Source organism: Python bivittatus, unplaced genomic scaffold (assembly GCF_059951505.1).
Source record: "Python bivittatus isolate LINGU-HERP-01145 unplaced genomic scaffold, Pbiv_v1 ctg000570_np1212, whole genome shotgun sequence".
NCBI lineage: Eukaryota > Metazoa > Chordata > Lepidosauria > Squamata > Pythonidae > Python > Python bivittatus.
Window position 1 is genome coordinate 8,348,617 of NW_028277097.1, and position 20,680 is coordinate 8,369,296.

Sequence of the window (20,680 nt, forward strand, 5' to 3'; positions counted from 1 at the left end):
AATTCATTTTCCAAGCAAGATTCTCACAGAGTCTCTTTAGCAAGGGATGGGGGTATGTCAGCAACCAAACTGTTTCCAATTAAAAAAACAATTTATCCCCCAATACATTGGAGGAGATATTTTCTTCATTTTTTTACTGACTTTCCTATAAACCAGCAAGGAGGTGGTTATTTTTACTGATAATGGAGGAACATGTGGAACAATCTCCTGAATTCTTGTCAACCTGTTAACTGACCTGTACACTCTGTATTGCTCAATTTGAATATCCTTTTTCTATTTGTTGTGTTACTGAAAAGCTACATCAATTCTGCTTGGGAAAAAAAATAAAAATAAAAGGTATCTGAATGAAATCAAAGTCCAAAGTATCTGAATCATTACGTACATTCTGAAGAAGCTGTTCAAACCAATCATATCCTGTATCTCTACAAGCTGCAACCTATGAGAAATAAGTTTAAAATTTATTTGTGAATAAACTTAATCTTTAATTAGTACTTTCTGAGTTCAAAATTTATGATGATACTACAGAGAGAGAGTATCTGCAAAATACATACATTCCTATGAAAGCTGTTCATACTCTATCAAAACCACAAAACTGCGGGAGAGGCATAGGTAGTTATTTTTGTTATTATGAAGACAGGATGCTGAAGTAATACACAGTAGGACAAATATGTCCCCCCCCTCCCCCGAAGCTTAGGCTAGGCCCACAACTGTACTATTTTCATAACACCCGTAAAACCAGAAATACACTGGGAGATATGAACATCCTTTTTTTGAAACCCACTGAAGGAGATACGGTTCCTGAATAGTATTTCCATGACCTATTAATTAGAAATGGAAAGCTTAATCTCCCCAAGAACCAACTTTATCCTTACGTTTATCCAATTTGGCCCAGAAAAAAATAAGCAAGCCAAGTCTTTTGCACCTATTTTGTCTGACATTTGCAGATTAAATCTGTACTAAAGCATTTGTGTGTCTGGAACTTTCATACAATTATGTACAGTCAATACCATCATACAGGAAAAAAGCTATAGACATCTGTTTACTCCTAGTGATAGTCAAAGGACTCCAGAGTAAAAGGAACTGTTTTCTAGAATCATTAAATTAGGATCTTAGCCAAACCTGGTAGCTTTATATAATGCAGTTACACAATTTTCTTCTACCATATTATGCTATTGTTCCATTTTTTCTCATTAATTTTTTAAAATCCAAATAATATGCTGTAAGATTTATGAACAGAGACTTCTTTCCTATTGGGAAACCTAAATTCTATGTCACATTAATCTAGCCAATAAAAACCAACACCTTTAAAATATTTGGTATTTGTCGAAAAGCTGAAAAAAGGTCATTAGCCACAAAGATTGGATTCACATATTGTGCTAAACCATGGTCTAACTATAGTTTCTTAGGCAACACAACACATAACACAAAGTCTTAAACCATGGCTTACAAACACAGTGGTTGGGAGTCACATACTACACAAAAACAAAATCAACAGTACAGCTTAGTAGAATACTGTATATGTCCCTAACCAATGTTTAAAACAGCAGTGCATAATGTGTAGCTCTCCAGATGTTGGCAGACTGTAGTTTTCATCATACTTTGCTCTTTGCCATGCTAATTAGAGCTGATGGGAGTTGCAGTTCATCTCTGCCCTTCTCTAATTAATTAACCAACTTTAACTTAGCACATGTGGTAGTACAACAATTTTTGGGGCTCCTACAAGGACCCCACCAGAGAGATGAAATATTTGTACTACAGGTAGTCTTTGACCTACGACTCTTCAGAAACCATTCGAAGTTACAATGATGCTGAATGAATGGTGGTTATGACCAGTCCTCAGAGTTCCAGCTGTCACAACACCCCCACAGTCATATGATCGCAATCTGGGTTCTTGACAACCTGTTTGCACTTACAACCTGTTGCCAAGTGCCCTGTGATTACGTGGTCACATTTGCAACCTTCCCTGGCAGCTTCCCCAGAAAATCAATGGGGAAGCCACCAGGGAAGGTTGCAAGTCACTGGGTAAGTCTCCCCCACCCACACCCCAGCCCCTCTGTGCTAGCACCGCACTGGCCACTCATGCACCCCTGCACACCCTCCCCAGCCCTCGCCTTCCTCACACCCGTGCACCCCCTCACACCCCTGCTCATCCTCCCCAACCTGTGCTGCACTCCCACACACCTTCCCAAACACATACAGCACCTCTTGTGTACCCCCTTGCACCCTCCCTGACCCCTGCGTGCCTCTTGTGTGGCCCCTCGACCCTCCCTGACCCATGTGGCACCTCTTGCGCATCCCCTCAACCCTCCCTGACCCACACATCTTTCACGCACCCCTCGCAACCTCCCCAACCATCCCCCACATCCTCACACACCCTCCCCTGCACCCCCATCATTCCCTTCCCCACCCGGCAGCAGCCATTTACCTCCCTGCAGGCCCGGAACTTGCAACTTCCTGCCAGCTACCCCACTGACTTTGGTTGTGGGAAGCTAGCAGGAAGTTGTCTCGCCTAAGGACTATGGGATTCAGTTAATGACGGCAACCAGGATTGCAGGAATTGCTATTGCTAAGTGATGCAGTCACACTTTATGACTGCATCACTTAGCAAAGGAAATTCCGGTCCCAATTGCTGTTGTAAGTCAAGGACTACCTGCATTGAATTTGTTTGAGTGACACCAGGGAAGAACTCTTAGCCTTAAAAAATGAAAAAGAAATACTAGGAAAATGTCTTTGTGAACACATTAGACACAATGTTTATTGCAACTGAAATAGTTCCATTCATACCACATCTGTGATGTTCAGGATTTTTCTGGTCATTGCTTCTCTGTCATTATGGGGGGTTGGAGTAAACCATAACTTCTGGAATGTCTCATTTACCAATTTCTGTAAACAAAAATATATCTAATTAAGAAATTAACTTGCTAAATCTTAAACAGAAGAATGTATAGATTTCAATAAGCAGAATCCTAACAACATTACTCACAGGGGCTCATCTCAATTTAATGGGAACAGAGAAGTCAAGAAAAAGTGAAATTAAGCAAGCTATCACAGAAGCAGTACATGCTGCAATTTCTTATACCTTAATGCCTTCTTCATCATTGACTCTGCGAATCATTTTCACACACATTTCTGTAATTTTGGGAAAGGTTGGTTGTTCAATGCAGATATCTCTAAGAATCTTTATTACTCTTTTTCTGACACTAATACCAGTATCCTAAGAGAAAAAAAGAAAACATAAATTATAATTTCTATAATTTACAAAACTGTATGCTATTAACTTAAAAAAATTAAAATAGATACAAAAACTTTTAATAGCAACCAATGTGAGCTCTGATACATTATAACTGTACCGTACAATGAACATTTATTTATTTAAAATTTCTGCAAATGACAAAATTCTCCTAATCTACCCTAATGTAGATTAGGGTAGACGCCTGGATTAACAGAAACTATAACTGTATTTCAAATTTCAGCCTATAAATTTTCATACATATTATAATTCATAATACTGTATAAAGAAATATGTAAAACTACTCATACCAGTATTCGCTCAATCAGCATGTCATAATACTGTTCAGCAAGCTGTGGTCGACAAAGCACAAACCGACCAAGTAACTCCACAGCTGCTTCTCGTACACTAGTGGAATTGTCCATTAACCGTCCATGAACACCTCGTTGCATATCCAGCTATAAACAACAGGTAAAATAAAAAGGCACATAAACAAAACCAGAAGAGCTGCTAGAGAGAATAAAAGAACAAATGTATGGTTAGAGATAGTCTCTGGGTTTTTTTACCCTGGCTAGAATGCTGGGGTCTACAGCAACAACTTCAGACAAACACTTCATGGCTTTTGTTCGAACAGCTATTGCATTTTCACCAAGCACACGCAGAATCTATTAAGAAACATTAAAGATTTTTAAACACTGCCTGTTACTTTCTAAAAACAACAAAAAATGCAGTGGAAACATGCCAGAATTAAAGCAAAATGAAAAGTAGCTATTTAGTAATTTATCATAACCTTACAAAGGGAATATTCTATGCATTATAACAACAGCTTGACATCAATACCTGGCAAAATCCTAGAAAAGATAGTCAAGGAATGGGCTTGTAAGCACTTAGAAACTAACAGGGTTATTACCAGAAGCCAGAATGGATTTGTTCAAAACAGGTGCCAGACAAATCTTATAGCTTTCTTGTAGAGGGTTGGAATTTCTTTGACAATGTGACTAGATTACTAGACCAAGGAAATACTGTGGGTGTAGTGTACTTAAACTTTAGTAAGGCATTTAATAAAGTAGACCACAGACTCCTTCTTGATAAATGTGAGATGGATGGTCCCACCATCAGTTAGATGCACAGTTGGCTGAACAACCATAGCCAACGCATGATCCTTAATGGGTCTATGTCCACATGGAGTGGAGTACCTCAGTGTTCTGTCCAGGGCCCAGTACTCTTCAACATCTTCATAAATGACTTAGGTAAGGGAACAGAAAGGCTGTTCATAAAATCTACATATGATACAAAGCTTGGGGTGGGGAGTGGGGACTGCTAACCCTCCAGAAGAAAGGCTCAAGATTCAAAAGGATCTTGATAATCATTGAGCCCTATCCAAGAAAATGTAGTTCAATGGGGAGAAATGTAAGGTTCTGCATTTAGGTAGGAAAAACCAGATGCACAGGTTCAAGATAGATGGTACTTGGTTTAGCAGTAGTACTTGTGAGAAGAGTCTGGAAGTCTTGGTAGACCACAGATTACACACAAGCCAACAATGTGCCAAAACTGCCAAAAGAAACAATGTAGTTTGGGGGTGCATCAACAGAAGTGAAATGTCAAGATCATGGGAAGTGATAATACCACTCTATGCTGCACTGGTCAAATCTCATCTGGAATACTGTGTCCAGTCGTGGCTACCACAATACAAAAAGGATGATGAGGAACCTGATGGAGTGCAGTAAAGAGCAACACAGATCATAAGGAATGCTGAATTCTACAAAGAGTGGTTAAAGGAACTTAATATGTTTAGCTTAAAGAAGAGCAAGCTAAGGGGAGACATGATAGCAGTCTTCTCATACATGAAGGGATGTCACAGATCAGACAGTGTAGATTTATTTTCCATAGCACCCAAGGTAAGACAAGAACCAATGGTGGAAGCTTAACGGAGAGAGATCCAGACTTGGAATAAGGAGAAATTTCCTGACTGTGAGAGCTATTTAGCAGTGGAACAGCCTGCCTCCTGAAGTAGTGGATGCTCCACCCTGGACGTTTTCAAGAAAAGATTGGACAGTCATTTGTCTGGGATGGTCTGAGGATTCCTCAACTGGGCAGGGGGTTGGACCAGATGACCTCCAAGAACCCTTCCAACCCTATGATTCTATGAACTGTGCCACCCCATTTATTCTTTATGAAATCTCTGCAGGCTAAGATCCACAAACTGCAGAATTCAATGACTAGGGCATTATTTGTGATAGGTGATCCTTTCTTCCTGAGTCCTTAGGCAAACACTGAGAATTTGAAAGGGGGGTGGGATTACATTTTCTGAGCTTTGTAATAAGCAGCAATGACATGCTTTTATCTGTTCTGAAGTCCATCTTCTATCTGCTTTAAACTAATTCTGGGATTAGAAGTCTGCATGGCATTCTAAACGTATATCCTAAAATGGGACAGGTACAACTAAGGTTGTACCTTAAGGAAGAAGCAAGAGAAACTGGCTCTTATCTTATAGACAGCTGCTTCAGTAGATTGGAGCTGGCTGCAGGGGTCTTGGCTACTAGTATCAAAGATGAGCATATCTTTGATACTAGTTATAAAGGAGATCTAGCCCAGGGTATTTGGTTAGAATTGGGGTACCTGACTAAGCAAGTGGATTTGTAGAGGGTCTTTCCTATAAAATGAATTGATGCTAATAGCAGTACTCCATTACTATTTGGACAGTTTCCAGTTACATTTCACACCAGGCTGTAGTACTGAGCCACTGATTTGTTGAAAATCTCTGGCAAGATGGGATGAAGTGGTGCATCCATCCTGGCTCTCCTTGAGCTCACAATGGTCCTTCTTGACCAGCTAAGGGGCTGGAAATACTGCAGTAAGTCTCCTCCTTCCTCCAGTGGGAACCCCAGTACTGCAGTAGTTCCCTTTCTTCATCCAGATTCCAATATGTGTTGGGGAGGAGAGAGCTAGCCCAAAACCGCTGCTCTGAAGAGTTGCTCAGGGCTGGAGTCTTCCCACTTCTATTTAACATCTACATGAAGCTGCTGGGCATAGTCATCCATTGGCATGATATAAGTATTATCAATATAAAGATGATACATAATTATGCTTCTCCACCCGTGGCCAATGAAGTGATGCCTTCAAGATTTTTTCCCAGCATCTGGAGGCTACAGGGGTCTGGTTGGGGAAGAATAGGCTTAGGCTTAACCCTAGCAAGACTGAGTTGCTGTGGGTCTCAGCCCTCCCCACCAGATGTGGCAACCTTCCATCATTAAATCTGGATGGGGCAGCAGTCCCCCAGAAAGAAAAGATAAACAATTTGAGGGACTCTTGGCTCCTGTTCTTTAGCAAATGGCAGCTGCAGCCAGAAAGGCCTTGGCACAAATCCATCTTATCTGCCAACTGCACCCGTTCTTGGAATGGGAGGCCCTGCTCACTCATGCCTTGGTCTACTCACATTTGAAGTACTGCAATTCGCTCTATATAAGGCTGCCCTTGAAGATCACTCAGAAGTCACAATTTGTCCAGAATGTAGCAGCACAGGTAGTTATGGACACTCCACAGTATATCACTACTTTGTAAGCTGCATTGGCTTCCAGTAGGCTCCCAGGTGCAATTCAAGAGGTTGTTTACCACTTATGAAGCTCTTCTTGGCACAGGATTGGGTTATTTACAGGACCACCTAGCTTCAATTATCTTCACCTGTTCCACAAGATCCAAAGGGTTGGCATGCTGTGGATCCTTGCTATGAAGCAATGCCATGTGATGGGACTCAGGAGGCATGCCTTCTCTGTTGTGGCACCTGCCCTATGGAATAGCATACCCCCAAGGTGGTTGCAATCCTGGTGGCCTTTCACTAAACTTTGAAAACCTGACTCTTCCTCTGGGTGTTGAAGAAAGGTTAGATAAGCCTATTCGGTAAAGGTTTAGAGAATGATTATGGTTGGCCTCAACTATACTGTATTTTCCCCTTTTGATTCAGTTATTTTTTGTTCACTTGTTTTCAATTCAATGCCCAGAATTCAAACAAACAGATTGAAAAAAATGCTGATTATCTCTGTCTGGTAATTCATTATACTCATATTCCTAAGAAATATGCATAATCACTTTGTTAAATTAGGGTTATACTTATGACAGTACTATACAACAGCAAACAATACATAGCTTAAATTACATCCCTAATAATGAATGCAAATCAATAAAGGTGAAGTTCATGAAAAGGTGTTATCCTTCCTTTATCGTTTTAAGACAATGATTCAATTTAATTATCTCATGTATAAAATGAATTACATTTTAGGGAGGTGTGAAATGCATGCAGGATAAATAAAAATGTTCATGTAACTGATAAAAGAATTATGGAAACGTGATGTTATCACAACCTATTAAATACCTGCGCTCAACAATGAACAGATATTGCACACTACCGCATAAGTGCTTGGAATCAGGAAACAAACTGCATTTCATTAAGACTTCTGGCACAGTTTACCTGTGTCAAATAAATATCGAAGCTCTGGGCAAACGGCCTCATAGAGGCCAAATAGCGTACAACCAAGCAAGCATCTTCATAGTCCACAGTATCAGAATTCATCCTGTAACAAAGTTGCAGATAGTTACTTTAGCCTTTAAGAAAAGAATACACCAACACAAGAAAGCCAAATAAAGCCTTAAAATAAATAAATAAAACTGTTTTTGTTGAACAGTCTGGAAAACTCACTTTAATGTACTGAACTGAGATGGTGCTGTTTTAATGATGTTGCGAAGAAATTTTTTGCGACTTTCTGCTCGGTGCATAATTTGTCCTGTTGTCTCAACCTCTTTTGAATGGTGAGTTCCTTCAGATGAATCTTCATCCTTCTGAGATTTCATTGCTTTTTCAGTCTCCATAGTGGTGTCCCGAAACCACTGAGCTATATAAAATTTCCGAGAAAACTGGTATAATAGCACCATGAATGGAAAAATAATTACAAAGAGAAAGAAAAGTCAGAGGCTGTTCAGTTAAAAAATGTTTTCAATATTATTTCTTGTTCAACTATTTTTAGATTAAACACGTGTGTGTATACACATACATACATACATGCATGTATGTATATTTAACTGATGTAAGCCACCTTGAGTATTATGTTATGGGAAAAGAAAGCTGGGCTATGAATTCCCTTAATAATTACTAACAATTTTTTTAAAAATAATATAATTCAAGAGAGCTGCTACCAGTTAATGTAGATATCTGCGTTAACCCCTTTCATCCAGATGTTTTGGACCACCTTTAATCAGCCCCAACCAGCATAGCCAGTGGTGAGGAAAGATGGCAATTACAGTCTCAATTATCTGAAAAATCTATATTGGGAAAGGCTGCTGTAAAAATATTGCATGAAATGGACAAGTGGATCACTGGAAATCAGGTAGATTCCTATAATTCATATCACTGAATTGGAACAAAAATATAAATACATACAATTTACTGAAGTATCAGCAGAACCTCTTTATTATGCTATAAAAACAGAACAAATCCCAAAATCTTGATTATATTGCTCAAAGTAATATAATCAGATGTTTGCAATCGTAAACTTCTGAGTTATTTTGAATTAGCTTAAAAAGTATGCAGCTGTATAACTGAATGGTATTTTATGACTGTGGAATAATCAGGATAATTAAGAAACAAGCACGGCTGGTGCTTCCCTACTCCACAATAGACTCAGAACCCCAGAAGCCCATCATGGGCTATCTGAGGCCTGAGTAGGGTGCAATGTGAAAGGAAAACACCAGCTTCCTTTTAAGTAAACCACAACAGAACATAAGTGCCTTCAGACTCAATGCCTGTTGCATACACAAAGGCTGTGCTGATGAAGGAGCAGGTATGGGGGTTGGAGAAGAACATCTATACCTTAAAAAGAAACTTACAGAGAAAGCACCTGCTGGATTATTCTTATTAGGCCTGTACAAAGAAATTTCCCCACTCTTTTTCACTGCCTGGCCTTGACTCAATTCATTAACCATGCAGAGAAGAGAGCTGATACTTCAAGCTAGAAAGTCTTCCTCAGGAGGGAAGAAAGAGAGCCAGAGACTACACAAGTTAAGGTCAGCTGAGCCTGGAAGGTTTATTGAGACCATTAGTGAGAGAGCAGAAGAGCAAGCTTTACACTGTTCTGCCAGAACAATTTACCTCCTTGGTTAGGCATTCTGTTTTGCTTTGAGGTCATAGTTTGTTTTTGTTTTCAGATTCCATTTTTGTTTTCAAACCCTGCCCCTGAATGCTCAAGGGACTGGGGAGAATAAACTTCATAAGGATCTCTACACCTTTATCAACTACACCACACTCTCCCTTTGGAGAGTCCTGTGTTTTCTTTTACCCACTAGTCAGCTCCCCATCTCTCTCTCTGCTGCCATGACATTTCAAAACTATATTTTTACTGGGAAAAAATCTTTTAAAACAACTCTTATTCTAACAACCTACCACTAATGATGCATCAGTTTCCGTATTTTCTTCCAAATAATCTAGCAATGCCTTCTGCAACTGTTGGATTTCATCTTCACCTCCTGAGACCTATAAAACATAATATAGTTTTAACATACTTCCCAATATCAGAATAAACAAAACTAACATGGCTATGTGTTCTAAACATGCCTCAACTTACTCAACATAGATGAAATAGAATGCTGCAGTCTTGAAATTTAGCACAGAGATAGCTTGCAATCTGAGTTTCATCTGCATCTTCTTTACCCTACAGTGATCCTAGTTCTTTTGAAATAATTTGCCAGTGTTGTTAGAAATGAGTCCTCCCTCTCTTACCAATATGCATGCTCAGAGAAATATCAATAATGGTTGATGAAGCTTAATGGCTGCAATCAAGGTGTCCTTCTATACAGCTCTGGAAAGTGGATACCTTTAAGGAATTGGCAAATACCGCACCTAACCTTATAAATGACCATGAATTCTGTTAACAAATGGTTGTTTCACCAGTTCATAACAGAAGCAGGTAATAGAGATAATTAGACTACCTGAAGAAAGTTGTTCACTGAAGATAAGCATCATAGCTCTATAAAAATCTTGCATATGTAGGTTGTATAGAATTAGAGAAAACAAACAACAAAAGAATAATTTATGATTTTAATGAATGGTAGAAATGAGATATTAAAATGCAATGCTAAATTCATTTTTGTGCATTAAAAATGCTCAAAACTAGTCTTTTCAGAACTGCAATTGCCCCCAAATATTATGTTCCAAATGAGAACAAACAGCCATGAATTCAATCCATTTGCCCATAATATTTAAAGAATCACAGAAAAACTCCACATATGGATGGATTTAACAAAGTTATATTGTGATGGAATGGAGAAAATAGACACCACGTACCAATCTGATCGTAGGTATGAGTTGGTAGAAAATAGGTAGGTTCTTTTCACACCCAGTTTTCTAATAAAGGGGGAGAGAAGGTTGAAATGAGCTAAGGGGCTGGCAGAAGGAGAGATGTTACTGGGCCAAAAGAATGGAAAAATGAATAATGAGCAAATGGGTTTAGGCAATTTCAGTCTGATGAAGAGATCCAGATTCCTGGGTGATTCAGTATCACCAAAGACTGGCACATGCAGGAAAGATGTTAGCATAAACATCCTCACTCTACCTAGGACAGATGCCCAGAGAGAGAGAAGAGGACCCAAAAACCCAAGAAGATCAAAATTCTATTAGCTGTGAGAGATTGCAGCTAAGTTTCAATTAAAGCCCTTTATTAAGTCTATGGGGAATGTAGTAATAGCTATATACATAGCAATAACATAGGCACATGACATAGTAGTAGAAGCAGTAATATTGTAGGCCAAGAAATAGTTAACCTCCAAATCTTGCACAGCTGAAAGAGAAACTAAACACTTCCTATTTTTGAAATGTTACAGATAAAAAAAAATAAATCTGAACTGGTTTACAAGAAAATCTTGTGTGCTATGTTTTCTCTGTTCAATCCTAAAGAACCCCCTCACATATACATTTAATCAATCCACTCATAAAACATGTAAATAGAGGAAATTAGAAATGTGGGATCTAATCTTGATTATAGAATGCTGAAATCATGAAGGACAAACTTTCAAGAAAATGAAAGACAAATCTTTTGTCAACGACAAAATCAATCAAGAACTCCAGCAATCTTAAGGGAAAAGGTGCAGCATCCTCTTTCAGAAACAATAATGCTTATGACAATATTATATATCAGTAAAACTGGAAGGAATGGTCATCATACAATGCTTTATGATAGTATAACAGACTTCCTTAACCAGCAGTGTGATAAAGAGTGGTTAAGAGCAACAGAAAGCATCGGGGCAATCACAGTAATGTCCATGGACTATGTTAGCATAAACATCCTCAGGAAAAAAAGAAAATTCAGAGAAGCACATTTCAGAAGATGGTAACTTACGGGACTCAGGCAAACACCCACAGAATGGACTCTGGGACACTATCTTGATGTGACTGTCTCAGATCTCACCCTCAATACTGAACCTAGAATCTAAATCTTTCCAGCTGATCTCTTGTTCTCTTGCCAACTCACCTGGCATCTACTCTAAGAAAGAGACTGAGGAAACTCAATCAGTAAAGGAAGAGGGATTGGATGACTATTAAGTTCAGTCAACAGAGTTACCAATGCTGAAATACAGATTAACTGAATATGTACTGAAAGATCTGCAGGAGAAGCAGGCTGACAGTCAAGTGAAAGTACTACCATTCTTCCATTTGCTTACTATGTCAAGTGCAAAAACACTAGTTCTCTTAAATGTTTCCTTTGATGCTCTGAATTTTATTTTTTCCTAAATGGCAAGACACCAGCTTCGTACAAAACATCACAAATCATGATTTAGCATGGAAAATTTCCCATCATGGATTGATATTGCCAGAAAACAGGAAATACCCTAAATAAATTCATATTTGCAGATTTGAATTTCATTACTGAATTACTCCATATTTTATTTCCAGAAAAAAATAGCAAAAGAAGAAGAAAAAATATTACAGAAGGGAAATATATTTAAAGTAATATGAACAATGAAGTGAATCATAGACAAAAGTAGATAAAAAGCTCATAAGAGTAACACACTGCTACTGTGACAATTAAACTACTGGGTGGACTATGGAGCAAGAATTGTGTCTTTGACCATGTGCACTGAAAAAGGATGGAGGGCTCTTAGCATAAAGCTTACTTCTATTATGTTCTCAATGGGCACTGTGCAGGCACAGAATGTGTTGTATACAAATCACACATACATTATGAAAAATTCTGTATTTATCTAATGAGGCCTTGCTCTATATCACCTGCCTTCAGCATTCTGGGTGGAGTGACATAAGAGATTGTTTCAAATGTGGTGTATGCAGGAACAAGTAATTTAAGTGACTAATCTACCAGGTAATTTCACACCAAAATACTAACATACAGCAGAATTAGCAATTATGCATACCTATTACATCACACATTAATAACATAATGAAACAAAACATATTGAACTAGATAGCTGTCAGGCCTAGCCCAAGGAACTCCAGGAAACCATGCAGATTCAGTTCAGCAATGTTTATTAGCTACAACCTCTAGCAAGAATCTTCCCAGACTGAAACTCAGTTCCCAAAGTCAAAACAGAGTGAATTCCTCAGGGAGGTGCCAGCCTCATCCTCTTATCTCTTCCTCGCCCCTCGGGAGACGAAAGAACATGTTTCCCTCCCTGAGTCTGGCCTTCATAATTCCATTCCATCACAATAGCTGTTATATTAATTGATAAATGCAACACACTATGGAATTCCTATACTTGACTAAAAAAAATTGAGTATATATTTTTTTAAAAAATTAAATATTGTTTTAACACCATCCATTACCTTTATGCTTTACTTTAATGTAGAACAGAAGCATTTCTGGGAAAAAAATTCTGGCCAGCCTTCATGTCTAGCAGCCTGATGGCCAATGCATTTATGAACTACCTACAGCATCAGAGAAAAAGGTAGATGTCCCTCAATTTGGGGGGGGGGGGAGGAGAGTTCAAGGTCACCAAGTTGGCTTTGTGCCTAAGGCGGGACTAGAACTCACAGTCTCCCAGTTTCTAGCCTGATGCCTTAATCACTACACCAAACTGGCTCTCCCCTCAATATTACTACAATGTTAAACTGATTAAAATGAGATACACAAAAATTCTCTACTAAGAATAATTCCATAAATGGATGTGTCACAAAACTAAGGAAGAATAAAAGTACAATAATTTGTTTCTGACAATACATATATTCAGTCTCATGCTACTTTTTATTATGCTTTAGTACACCTCTTAGTAAAAGTAAGTTTATTACAACAATCATTCAATCATTATTTAAACATTTGTCCTTAAAACCAATAAAAGCATCAAACCTGTTTTAAAATTCGGGCTATAGATCCTTGATCCATTTTGCTAGTAACTGCATCTTTTCTCAATCGTGCTGCTACAGTTCCAAGATAATCAAGTGATGCCACTCTCAAAGCCATTTCTGTTGATTTATTACTGAATTGATGAACCTAACAAAAACACAAAACTTTTGTCACTCCCATTTTCTCTCCTTCAATATGCTTCATATATTGCCTGATCTTTTTCAAACAATATGATAACAGAAGCTTTACAAGCTTAGGCACCCACACCCAAGTTGCATGGAAGCACAAGCAATTACTTGAAAAACCAGTTAAAAGTAAACAACATATTCTTTTTCATTATCTGCACAAATGCTATTGGATGAATGTGGGTATCTTGATGCATCCTTTGAAAGAGTGTTATCTCCTTCCTAACTGATAAAGCTGGGCATAACAAGTTAATCAACACTAGGAATCTAATTTCTTGTAAAACTAAAGCAAACTCTAAATATAAAAATGTAAATATGAGATACAAATCCTTAGAGTAAATTATGATCCAATAATGCTTCCAATTAGAATTGAATTTAATATTTAAAAAATCAGATTTACTTATTAAATATGAGGTTATTTTAGACATCAAAGCATAGTTCCATAAGTTAATTAGCTATTCTACCAAGGAAGAGATCAAACACCTTTTCCAATAAGAAGCATATAATAATCTTGTCACTGCTAACATACACAAAGCTAGTCCAATATATTTTGAAGGAATATTTCAGTAAAATTTAATAAAAAATATCTTCAGTAAAATTTAATAAAAATAAAATTGCAGAGGGAATTCAATTTTCCAAATTTGTTTCATTCTAATATAAATCATTTTCCAAAATTGTTGAGCTTCTCTACATTGCCACCAAATGTGAAAAAATAATCAAACTTGCTCATTGCACTTCCTACACTTTTTAGAAAATGAATTATTCATTTTGGTGACTGGAATAATGTACCAACAATAGAACTACTTGTATCAATTTTCTCCAAATACAATACTGAAAGTAAATTTAGTATTCTTTAGTATTTAGTAAACTCCCATTGTTGCATACTGTTTATTATATTATTCAAATTCTGCATCTATTTAATAATGCAATCTTTGATCTGTTCTAACTCCCAACTGAATTTCACTAATAAAGTATTTATTAGTGAAAAAATTTACTTTCAGTATTGTATTTGGAGAAAATTGATACAAGTAATTCTATTGTTGGTACATTATTCAGTATTGTATTTGGAGAAAATTGATACAAGTAGTTCTATTGTTCAAAGTTGCATGTTAAAAGATTTTTGAATTCTGTCAATTCTCACAATATTCCCCCTTGTTTCTACAATTCATTTTGTGCTGTACCATTTATTTGAAATTACTGAAACCATTTGAGTAGGTTAGATTACTGTGAAGTAAGAATATCAGATGATGTTATTTTCATCTTGTCAATAATTAATCCTACAATCTGGATTATTGTTTTTCCACTGATCAATTTTTTTTTAGTATAGACCTCTTCATAAAAACAGACATTTAGTAACAAAGCTGAAAGACAAAAACCTGTATTCTCTTCCTGTATTTATCCCAAATATTCAGTATATTACTCATTATTGCATAGTCTCTTATACATTGTTTATTTCTATTTATATTAATCCAAAGATATTCAAACAGGCCATCTGCAAGCTCTGCCCCTTCTGTAGAAGTAATAGAATTACAAGGAGATATAATCCATTCTGACATCCATGTTAAACAACTAGCATGTAATTCAATTTAACATTCAGAGCCACTATTCCTCTTTGCTCTCTTGAATCCTACAAAATCTTGAATGTAATCCTTGGTCTTTTATTGGAGCATATATAATTTATTACTTGTCAATGTCAGTAACTTAATATCTCATTTTCAATATGTGCTGGAATCATTTGAAAAAGAAAGTTAAGTCTTGGTAAAATGTTTATTTTAATGATCACAATTCTTCCCAACCAAGTTAAATTTAGTTTTTTCCATCTAGAAATATCTGCTGTTACATTTCTCCAACTTGGTAGATAGCTGTTTTTGAATAAATAATTATTTTTTGTTAAAGCAATTCCTAAATACTGGACCTTCATTACAATAGCATTGAAGCTTATTATTTGATACACTTTTCTTTCTCTGTCAAGTTCCATATCAAAACTTGAGCTTTTTCTTTGTTAATACGATAGTCTGAAATACGACCATACTGTTGTGTGTGTTCCATTAATGAACTTAAAGAATATTTAGGTTGTGTAAATGTATATACAATATCATTAACAAATCATTTCAGTTTATGTTCTTGCACTGCTTGGTTCTAGTACCAACAAAAACAAAGAAGGAGAGAAGGGACAACCTTGTCTTGTTCCTTTCAATATAGAATATTGCTGGAACAAATCCAGTCTGATCAGGATTTTTTTTTTTTCAGTTAAAAAGCCACTTATTCTCTGAGCAAGAATTGCCATGAAGAGTTTACTATCTACATTCAGGAAGAACATAAATCTATATGATTTAGAATGGGTGGAGTCTTTTCCTTCTTTATAAAGCAAAGAAACTGAACTTTTTTCCCAAGGATGATGGAAGATTTTAACGTTCTTGAATCTTATTAATCACCTGAGTTAAAAGGTTTGACCAACATTTCTTGGAGTCTTATAATATATTGCAGAAATACTGTCAGGTCCAGTACCTTTTTTCAATTTCAATGTTTTTATTGCCTCTTTAGTTTCAACTTCTGTTATAGCTGGATTAAAAAAAACCTGTTGATTTGTACATTTTATAACTGTTTTATTCAGGTATTTTTTTCCAGTTCAGATTCTTGTTTATTATAAAATTATAACTGACAAACTACTGCATCATATCTTTCATTGTAAAAACATTATTTAGTTCTGTCCCAAACAAAAGTGATGGTTCTTTTAATCTATTCCTTGTGCAATTGATAAGTCAACTATTTATTTTACTTGTTGCCTTTTTCCAAATATTTCTCTCTGGCAAATTCAGTATTTTGTAAATTTCATCTACACTAAGTAAATCCAGTTGATTCTCTATTGCTTTTATCTTATATTTTAAATCCAAAATTGGATTAAGTTTATGTTTTGATTCCAATTTTTAAAGTCATTAGTAATGTGTCCTTCTGTTTCTGCATGGCTTTCTTTCTATTTATTTTCAGAGAGGTAAACTAATCTGTCATAAATGCTGCACTAGCATCTCATACTATAAAGGAATTTCAGAAGTCAAATTATTTTAGCCCATAATACTAGTTAGTGATTTATTCTGTGTAAACCAAGTACTATTTTAAAGCTTAATAGTGACTTGAAAATGTGACATATGTCATAAATAACTAAAAATATATTGAAAAACTGTAGCCTCCATGACATTTTAGTTCTCATGTTTTACTTACTTGTACTCTGCTATTGTATTTTACTATTTTATTCTTTCATATTTCACAGTTGTTCTTTTTAAAAATGGTTAACTAAAAAACCCTGGGCATATGGCACACTGATTTCTAAGTAGACTCTTATTCACCCATAGGTATAATGTACACAGACCATGTTAAAAAAAAAAAAAGAAAGAATGGATGTTTACCCATTACTATAGTTCTATGAGTGTTCATCTGTGCATTCACAAAACCCACTTTCCTTAAATTTCAGATGTCAATGATTATAGATATTCTGGGATCTGGGGCTTCTATGACAATCCTTAGGAATTAAGGAAAAAGTAGAAGATGCACCTGTAAGAATGCACAGTGAGAATGAGCCTCTCACCAAAAATCATCTCAGGTTCAGAATGATGTACTGAATTGTGATAAAGAACAAGCTTTTGTTAAAGTGGAAGCAGATTTTTTTTTAATTCTCCATATGCTTACCAGCAATCTTCCCAATAAGCTAAGGAGCAATTCTGCAGCTGGCCATTCTGGTTTATTGACAGTGGAAAGAAGATCTTGAACAAAGTTCTCAAAAAGTGGTCTATAATCCTCTTCTCCTTGTTTGCTACCGCATCTGATGAACAAAGTGGGAATGGAAAACATATTATACAGGAACTACATTATAAACTTGGGAATTACTAGCAAAGTAAATGAGGGTAGAAATTAATTCCAATCATCATCATTTTTCAACAAATTCTGAAATCTTATGTTTTAAAAAGATTTAATATATTAGTTAAATGAGCCAAATAATAATCCTCTGTCATTTAGTAGTGATACAGAACATGGCAAATACAACAATAGCAGTCAGAATAATTTTAAAGATTAAATAAAAATAATTGGTTAAAAACAAGAATTATACACTGAAGCTTCCTCTGAAGCAGAAAACAGCAATTACTTCTGAAAGAGTGTTAGGAAGAAAGATGTGTGTCCCTTAAAACAAGTTTCAGAGTTTAAGTGCAGTTTTCAGAAGTACCCTCTCCCCAGTTTTAATCTCATGGATCGCTGAAACATAACAGAGGGCCCCTAAAGAAGATCTCTGTAAGAAAGGAACTCAGGCTGTTCTTCCAGTATCTTTGTCCTCCAATCAAGGCTTCAAAGGTCATCACCAGCAACATTACATGATTTTATTCAATTTCACATTAACTGAACAAACATATGTATAGACAGGGCTGACTGGGCTAAATCTAACATTATATAAATTGACTTCCTTTTTATAAGAACTGGTTATTTATCTATAATTACAATTTGTCAAGGGATCATCTATAAATTCACACATGAGTTACAAGCCAGAGCTAAACATTGCTCACAACATTCTACAGCAGTGTTTCTCAACCTGGCCCAATTCAAGATGTGTAGACACCAAGTTCCAGAATTCGCAGCAGTAGCTATGCTAGTTGGGGAATTCTGGGAGTTGAACTCCATACATCTGGAAGTCATCAAGGTTGAGAAACATTGTTCTAGAGCTTATAGAATTGTTTGGGGACAGCCTTGCCCACCACACATACTATGTCACAAAAATCCTTCATTTCTTCTAACACAGCAAATCCAAAGGAACAATGGGGTCAACTGACACCACAACAGATGGGGAGTGGATTTTTTGAATTCACAGATGATCACCTGACAACTCAGTTACCAGTAAGTAACCAATTCTCCACCGTCATGATCTCTGTGATCCACACATATGGGTGAGAAAAGAGATTCGTATCTAGAGGAGTATCTGATCATCATAAGTGATTGAAGAGAGATTCCAAAGGGAAAGTCCAGTCTGTAGCTATGGATGAAAGTGGAAGACTGAGCCCAAGTGGGCACTTCGTTTAACTCCACTACAGGAATTGTGCCACGTGGCCGAGTTAAAAAGCAAGAGCACAACAACCATCTAAAGTGTTGTGATTATTTCCAGTGGTGGGAAAAAGATATGCTATACTGTATGATGCACTGATTCAGAAGGAAATATCTGAGCAAAAGACTACTGTTTCCCTATATATAATACAAAATAGAGGGTTTCTTCATAAGTCACACAGTTCTCCAGTTTGACACACTGATGTCCCAGCTACTAGAAAGGCTACATTCCATGAGAGAATGGTGGTGATAGCCATGGAGAGACTCTATGAGGAAGCAGTGAGGGGGCACTGGAAAAGAAAAATATGCTGAGCTTTTCATGAAATGCTTTACAAAAGGGTTAGAAAAAAAAAGAACTATACCCACTGAAAAAAACAAGGTAGAGTCAGCTACAAGGCAAATAACTGACAATACAGCCAAACTTTGCTCTTTCAAATACAAGTAAAAGACTAAAAAGCAATGGACATGAAATTTCATGGGATTAAATTGCTGTTTCCAGATGAAGACCATAAAGAATTTTCATGTATCAGCATAGAAAGACTTGATAGAAAGATTCTCAGAACCTGACATAATCTGCTCTGTCTCAAGGACTGGATAGAAATGTTGCCCCGATGAATGGAGAGGAGGTTGAGGAAGGCAGAGGTATTTCAAGAAACAAGATGAAGCAAAATGGTGAACCATGGCTGCCAATGCCATCATGGTATGCTGACAATGTGGTTGGTCAATTTCTTTTATCTTTGCCAGGACTCTGATCAACAGAAGAATGAGCAGATGTATGTAAAATAGGACCATTCCAAGAAAAATGGATTACCAAGAAAACAGAGATCTCCTACCCCCGTTGCAAAATATTAGGCATTACTCATCTCAACATGCAAACAGATTGACCCAATGGCATTTGATAATGGCCATCATCAATGTAGTTTTCATTTGTGGGTGACTATTCTAGTAGAGCTTAAGTCACTGGCAAGCATGTTCTTGATTTCAGGCAAATGGACTGCCAAGATGAAAATGGAGCATCAGGCACACCAATGCTGTAACTATAAGATGCAAAAAGACAGCCAGACTTTGTGCCATCTTGTTTATATTTACCAGGGAATTGTTTAGCATATCGTGGACAATCTCACCACAGGGACAACCTTAAAAAGCTGCCAGTGCCATCTAAACTACAAGGAGCTCAAACTCACTGAAGTGTTGCAACGCTTTATGCCTTGACCAAGCACCTCAGATGCAGACTGTTCAGAGGTGAGCTCCTCACCTGGACATGGATGTATCAGTGCTGAGAACAAGCAGAGAGAACATTTCCAGGGAGATTTTCTGAAATCAGCCACTAGTAGAATTCTTTGACTCAAGGCTGAACTGAGAGGAGTAGCTGTATTATGTCCGCACCTGGAAAAGTGAAATAGAGGTACTAGTCCTGTAGAAGATACATCCAAAAATGGGCAGAACAAATAACTGAAGTTGTAGCCTCCAAATAGCTTAGCAGTTGGAAAACAACACAGGCACTGATTCATATTAGGGAAGAAATTTAAAATGTCAGAAGCATATGGAGTCACATACGCAGTAGGACTGTAACTCCTCTGTGTGTATCTACTGTTGCCCTTATGAATTAGAAAACCTGCAAGGGAAGAAAGGAATATTTATTATAATAGATCTAGAAGCTGAGGTGCTATAAGAGCTGAACAGCTTGAGCTTTATGGTGAGATAGCATTAGATTATGAAACTAGAAGTCAGTTATCTAAAGAGCAAATTGTACCTTATTGGTAGAGGAACATGATATATGCTCTTCATATAGAAAAAAACTGGGGCAAAAAATATCAAAATTCTCAAATTCAGCATCAAGTGACAAT

At 36.9% G+C, this 20,680-nt stretch overlaps 1 protein-coding gene across 3 annotated transcripts in view; it reads right to left on the reverse strand.

Moving 5' to 3' along the window:
* NIPBL (NIPBL cohesin loading factor) overlaps positions 1 to 20,680 on the reverse strand; it is a 184,207-nt gene that overhangs the window by 32,382 nt on the left and 131,145 nt on the right. For all 3 annotated transcript variants that reach the window (XM_088153054.1, XM_088153055.1, XM_088153056.1), the window contains exons 23-32: positions 17,436 to 17,568; positions 13,570 to 13,713; positions 9,660 to 9,749; positions 7,923 to 8,137; positions 7,695 to 7,797; positions 3,796 to 3,894; positions 3,541 to 3,687; positions 3,080 to 3,214; positions 2,785 to 2,883; positions 383 to 436 (exon numbers count right to left, since the gene is read on the reverse strand). In XM_088153054.1, coding sequence (XP_088009180.1) covers positions 383 to 436; positions 2,785 to 2,883; positions 3,080 to 3,214; positions 3,541 to 3,687; positions 3,796 to 3,894; positions 7,695 to 7,797; positions 7,923 to 8,137; positions 9,660 to 9,749; positions 13,570 to 13,713; positions 17,436 to 17,568 — 1,219 coding nt within the window. The remainder of the gene's footprint in view (positions 1 to 382; positions 437 to 2,784; positions 2,884 to 3,079; positions 3,215 to 3,540; positions 3,688 to 3,795; positions 3,895 to 7,694; positions 7,798 to 7,922; positions 8,138 to 9,659; positions 9,750 to 13,569; positions 13,714 to 17,435; positions 17,569 to 20,680) is intronic.